General features: G+C 44.8%; 2 protein-coding genes across 2 annotated transcripts; one reads left to right on the forward strand and one right to left on the reverse strand.

Moving 5' to 3' along the window:
- The first annotated feature begins 679 nt into the window (after window positions 1–679).
- Window positions 680–3596, forward strand: LOC129593139 (uncharacterized). The gene is made up of 4 exons (XM_055489330.1): window positions 680–754; window positions 2162–2297; window positions 2472–2641; window positions 2980–3596. Exons 2-4 carry the CDS (start codon window positions 2278–2280, stop codon window positions 3510–3512), a joined length of 723 nt encoding a protein of 240 aa, XP_055345305.1. The 5' UTR covers window positions 680–754; window positions 2162–2277; the 3' UTR covers window positions 3513–3596.
- LOC129593137 (uncharacterized) lies at window positions 861–2389 on the reverse strand. Its single transcript, XM_055489327.1, has 2 exons — window positions 2156–2389; window positions 861–1845 (listed from the first exon to the last, which is right to left on the reverse strand). The coding sequence occupies exons 1-2, from the start codon at window positions 2277–2279 to the stop codon at window positions 944–946; spliced, it is 1026 nt and encodes a 341-aa protein (XP_055345302.1). The 5' UTR covers window positions 2280–2389; the 3' UTR covers window positions 861–943.
- Window positions 3597–5899: the final 2303 nt, after the last annotated feature.

The following is a 5899-nucleotide window of genomic DNA, read 5'->3' on the forward strand; positions in this document are numbered from 1 at the left end:
ATTGGAAATTTGGAAGTACAAATTAATGAGGCGATTAGCGTAGTTCATCACGTAACTCGCCAAATGTGCCGGGTGCGGTGATCTATCTATTTGGACTGTTTATTTAGACCGTCGATAACACACGAAAGATCCAGGCAACATTTTTCGCAATGTAAAGAAAGGGCTGATACGTACTTCCGTAAACGTTTCCAAGCAGAAGTTTTCCAAGTTTCAAGGTCACATTGAAACGGTTGAACCAACTGCGGGATCATGCCGGCACGAATCCGTTAGGACAAATTCAAAAGCAAAAATCATTTGAGCCAGTTGTGGACCAAAGGTTATTGGCGGTGTCAGTTTCTTTTGAAATGTTTTGATTAGAGATTACAGAACAAAAATAGAGAGGCCGCGCGTATTATACTTTCTTCCTGCAAAAAAATTAAATTTTTCGGAGCTGGTGATTACTGTAGGCGCATTTTTTTTATTTCATAAATACGAGTATGTACATTACATAACGAAAATAGTTAGTCACAAATTCACAGCAACAGAATCTCATATAATGCTGCCGCTCCTTCCATTGTTCCAAGTACACAGGTGGCGTTGCCTCGCTGAATTTCCAACGATATTCGCTGGCGCAGGAACTCATGGGAACGAGGTTCACCTGTTTGGAGCTGGAGTCGCTTCCCAATTTCTTTAATTAGAGCGATGGTCGACTTTCCTACGGTCCGAGAGTTTCGAAGGCTAATGGCGCGAAGATGTATCTTCCCAACAGATACAAGTACAGTCGCACTTTTTCATCTTCTTTTACTGTAGGTACATGTAATTACTATTTATAATGTACATGTAGATATATACCATTTATACTGTAGATAATTGTTGCCGTAATTATTCCTGCATATTTTAATGCTTAGTCATATCGCATGTTGTCCATTGGCTCAATTAATGAAAGACAACAGAACAGCCTGGGCTAAGGCGCGACGCTCAAATAGGTGGACTGCACGATCCACTCGTGGAGGTGTCGATGCGGCCGGAACCAGCACTCCACCGGGCCGATATCGCCCTGGTCAGCGTAGGTTGAATTCAGGTGGAAAGCGAACACGGCGCCCGGCGCGTTGTCTCTGATGCCGGAGTTGCTGACGGCGGTGCGGAATAGATCCGCCACGGAGTGCGCAAGCGGCGAACCGCGCGTCACGTTGACAATGGGCCGACCCAAGAGGTCCACGACAGTCCGCGTGTCGTTGGCGGTCCTCGTCCACGACGCCGGCAGATGCGAACTGTACGGCTCTTCAGCCGGCGCATCCAGCAGCCGACCCAGGTGCCGCCACATGAAGTGATGTTGCACATTCTCCGCCACCTCCGGCGCCAGAGGCAGCCGCACCCGGCAACTGATGTTGAAGTTGCCCCCGACGACCGACCGCTGCTTCGGTGGCAGCCCTTCCACGAAAACCTCCGAGGCCTCCGTGACGCGGGGAATCAAGGTGAAGCGCCGCAACTCGGTCTTTCTGGCCGCCTCGTCCAAACGGCAGACGACCTCTCCGCTGGACGCCAGGGAGACGTTGCGGATGCGGAGCACCGCGGTCCCGTCATCCAACTGCGCGAATTCATAATGTGAATGCGGCTGGGAGGCCGGCAGCGCCACCGGCTGGCCGCGTTCGAATACAGTTTGACCCTGGACGGTCCAGCTGATGCCGGAGAAGTGCCCGCCCACGGGAACGGGGCACCAGAACGACACAGTGTTCCCCAGATGCGGTCGCAACACGCTACCTGGCGATGACGATGGCGTTGTCGCACTCGGTGGGAACTGCAGCGTCACCATGTCGTCTTCCATATTTTCCTTCGCGCGCTCAATCATGCGAAATGCATTAACCTCTACAAAAATTAATTTTTCCGTTAAAAAGAAGAATTAATACATATTGACTTATTGCTAATAATTGTACATGCTTGGATTGTACTTACCGTACTTATACTTTCACTCAGTACGTACGTAACTGGAAGGATTATGATTCTGTTACCAAAGAATTACTAGCAAGTAGAAAATGTTCCTGAGTCTTTTATTTGCGTCGTCGTCTTGAATGGTTATCGCAGTAACTATCAAAATGTGAAATATAAATACTAATGGCCAATCTGTAAAAAGCCTGATAACTTCCACTTACTTCGTTACTGCTTACTTCTAATGTACCTGTAGGAATCCGCCACAGGACAGAGTCAGTAACCGTGGTCGTTTGTGTGGTGCGCGCGCTGCACCGAAGACCTGGCTGCCAAAAGCACAGCAGCCAGCCGTAAACCGTCAATGTACGGTGCATGGAAAGGAGCGAAACGCTGTACGTTACTTTAGATAAATATTATTATTTGGCGTACTTCAGTCCTCTTGTTTAATTCTGAAGGTATTTTGGATATTTTTATCTAAGAGCAAAGTTAGTGATGCATTTCGAAGTTCTAGTATCAGTAACCCGCACAATGATTCCTGCTGTTACATGATGTTGTTTTCAATTCAGCCACGAGAAGCACCATCCGGTTCATCCTGTGCTGAAAAACGAGCAACATGAACTTCAGGACGGCAGTAAAGCGCTGCATGAAAATCTCGTACCGGTTCCTAACGTCATGAGTTGCCACAGCCGTGTCCGACCATTTCGGCATAGTGACATTTCGGCATGTGGACATTTCGGTATACGGACGTTTCTGCATAATAAGTACTGTTGTTTTCTAACGTTTTCTTATGTATCCGTATATCTTCTTAGGTTTTCTTAGGTGTCGTAGGTTTTAGGTTTACTTAGGATTCTTAGGTTTATTTTTAGGTTTTCTTGGCTTTTCTAGTGTTCCTTAGTTTTATCAAATCCTCGCAATTTTTAATACGATTTTTCAAGGTTTCTACGTATCTTATGTCTTCCGACGTTCTAGTTTCTGGCTTTTGCATGTTCGGCATGTTTTGCTAGGTTTTAGGATTTTGAGCGCTGAAGATATTTTACTTACTCTACTCCATCCATCATGATTTTGTATGATTAGGTATCAGTGTACCTAGATTTTATGCCGAAATGTCCATATGTCGGAGCCTTTATCATGCCTGCGTCCAGTCACATTTGGACTATTGTTCGACTCTGTGGGCGCCGGCGTCTGTGGCACTGAAAGAAGGACTGGCTAAACTACAGCGCAAAGCACTGCGAGCCATGACTGGATACAAAGGCCCTTTCAAGCGGACCTTGAACCAGGAACTGGGAATCACTTCCATCCTCCATCGATGGAAGCAGAGCGAAGCGGTGTGGCTTTTTAAAATCTGGAACAAAAGCAAATTTCCTGTGCCGGATTATCTGTCTCGACTCGTGAACTTCCGGGATATGAAACAACACTACAACCTGCGGATTGGTAACCGTGTGGACACGAAAGTGAAAAAGAAGATCGGCGAGTCCTCTTTCGCTGTACGACTGAAGCAGCTGCTTGAACACGTGCAGAAGGTTAATGCGGAAATTTTGAACTCGGAAACTGTTGGGTTTTTTAAGTTTGCTTTAAAGGTGTTGGACTTCGAAGTGCTAGTTGGATAGCCTGTTTTGATCTTTCTTGTTTCTGTTTATTTTTGGTTTTCGACCAGGCAAAGCAATGTCATTTTAACACCTGTAATGTCATTGTCGAAGTCCCATGAATGGTTTGTCTGCTCCAGGAAGATAATAATAATACTAATAATAATGTCGAAATGTCCTCATGCCGAAATGTCTTATGCCGAAGTGTCCAATGCCGAAATGTCCCTATGCCGAAATGTCGGTACGCCGCGACAGCAGTACACAATATTATACCACCGCTGAGACGAAGCAATACGCACGGTTTTGATTTTGTTATAGCCTTTCTGGCGTCTAACGTCTCGCAGGTTGCTAGGGAACTCGTCGGTCCATCCTGCTGCAGAGCACATGGTACTGCGTTTCGGTCCGTAACTGTTAAGATCGTGGAGAAGTCTGCAAGTTGACAATAATGATAAGTTTAACTACGCAAAACATGGTGTGACATAGCAACGCATACAATTATGAGTTGTAGCGCCTTAATAAGCTGCCAACACGGGCTGTGACGAGGTGGCGACTAGAGGTAAATTTTATAAAGTTGTGACGCAGGATATGCCGGGAATGACAGCTAAATGTTACTGTACAGCCTATAATTATTAATAACTGGGACACTAGGATAAAATAAATTACGAAAATTTTTAAATCCTCGTCGGGATTTGTTTTTATGAAGTTTTTCTTAGGTAGCTTTTTTTCTGATTAAAACAAAGCCAGCAACAGTAACACTACGGCCGGAACAAAACTAAAACAGTCCCGAACGGAAAACGCGGCCCATCTTCTCTAACAGTCTTCCACTCATTTTAAATTTGCCTAGCAAACTTTTGGTACTGTAATATCCCTTTTCAAATACGGTAAGTTTGGGTTTGCCATCCGCCTGCGTGACCTTTGATAGTGTAGCTACGGGCACGATTCAAGTAAAACATGACCTTTTTTGAATTCAGGCCGTACAGTCGTTGGACGTGGTAGGTAACCGTTGTTCTGCGAAGCACTAATTTAGCGCCAATTTCAGCGTTTTTCTTCACGGAATAAGGTATAAGCCCGAGACGTTACGCTTAACCCTTCCAAAAAACAAACACAATCAATATGTTTGGCTACTGGCGACCGCTTTGTTGGTTATGTTTTCCGTTCTTCCAGCACTTCCCAGTTCCCAAGCCTTTCTTCTTGCCAGTATGATATTAATCGGTCGGGAGTCGGGACACTACGCATTCAGCAGTGTTGAGTCGAAGCAGACTTTCCACAGCCTTAATTAATGTTTACGGATCATGTGCGTAAACAGTAGCATGTGCGCGGCACCAGGATGGATCGATGAATTCCTTAGTAACTTACAAGAAAATCGCCTTAAAACGCTATTACAAAATCGAAACAACGCATACATCGCTTCGCCTCAGCGGTTAACACGTGTTGCAATCGCGACTCACGATGTCAGTAATAAATAGTTTAAAAAATTCCAAATACCTTCGGAATCCTTACCATGCAACATAATATATTAACGATTTACGGCTGGCTGCTGTACTTAAGCTTTTTCCAACCAAATATGCAGTGCAAGTCACAGAGGACGGCGGCAGTTACTCACTCGGCCCATTCGCGGATTAGTGGAGTAACAGGTACCAACCTTTAAAGGAGGCATTACGTCAACTGAGTGCCAGACTTTTTTGATGTCCGGTACCTGGCAAGGGCGTTGGTATTCTGCCTAATAATTAGTGTTATTATTGATCCGATCGGTTTCCCGTGTTGCATTTCGATTATAAGAAAATTCATATACGATCGTACCTTTAATTTGTTATTTCCCTTTCCATTGCCTACGTTTTTGAGTCCAATATAATTTGACTTGCCTTGCATTCTGAGAATTCACAATGTGTTCCGGAGAAACTACCGGAGACGCCGGTCGACGAGCCATCAGTAATAATACATATTTTATTATTTCAATAGTTAAGGGAAGTGACACGGTACATAGCACTACATGCATGAACTTGAACCCACGGAACTTTCGCTTTCGCGCACTTTCCTTATAAAAGACATCGGAACATTCTACTGATCACTTATTTGTTTAGATAACGGATAATGGTTACGATCAGTTAAGGATTTGGCCCGGTTCTCGTGGATGTGCACCCAGTTCGTGCATCCACGAGAATTTTCGCTGTCGCCCAAACCCTTTTTTGCATTGCTTTATGGTATTTTGTAGTCAAAAGATTTGTATACGTAGGCGTGAAATCCGTTGGCGAACGCAACATCCGGTTGGAAAGGTATGGTAGCGTCAAAATTCTAAAAAATTTAAATGCATTCAGGTGTACCAAAAGTCTCATTATAAACGCATCTGCTTCACATCTTGCACGTAAATGCACAAACACATGAAAATTGTCTTTACACCAAGCAGAGCTGCA

Source organism: Paramacrobiotus metropolitanus, unplaced genomic scaffold (assembly GCF_019649055.1).
Source record: "Paramacrobiotus metropolitanus isolate TYO unplaced genomic scaffold, Prichtersi_v1.0 Parri_scaffold0000060, whole genome shotgun sequence".
In the NCBI taxonomy this organism is placed as follows: domain Eukaryota; kingdom Metazoa; phylum Tardigrada; class Eutardigrada; order Parachela; family Macrobiotidae; genus Paramacrobiotus; species Paramacrobiotus metropolitanus.

Excerpts from the sequence above, each read along its gene's own strand:
- LOC129593139 (XM_055489330.1), top strand. The coding sequence starts at position 2,278 with ATGGAAAGGAGCGAAACGCT. Across the intron at positions 2,298-2,471 it reads ATGGAAAGGAGCGAAACGCT|CCACGAGAAGCACCATCCGG; the intron begins GTACGTTACTTT and ends TTTTCAATTCAG. Across the intron at positions 2,642-2,979 it reads TTCGGCATGTGGACATTTCG|GTATCAGTGTACCTAGATTT; the intron begins GTATACGGACGT and ends TTGTATGATTAG.
- LOC129593137 (XM_055489327.1), bottom strand. The coding sequence starts at position 2,279 with ATGCACCGTACATTGACGGTTTACGGCTGGCTGCTGTGCTTTTGGCAG. Across the intron at positions 1,846-2,155 it reads CCTGTGGCGGATTCCTACAG|AGGTTAATGCATTTCGCATG; the intron begins GTACATTAGAAG and ends TAATTTTTGTAG.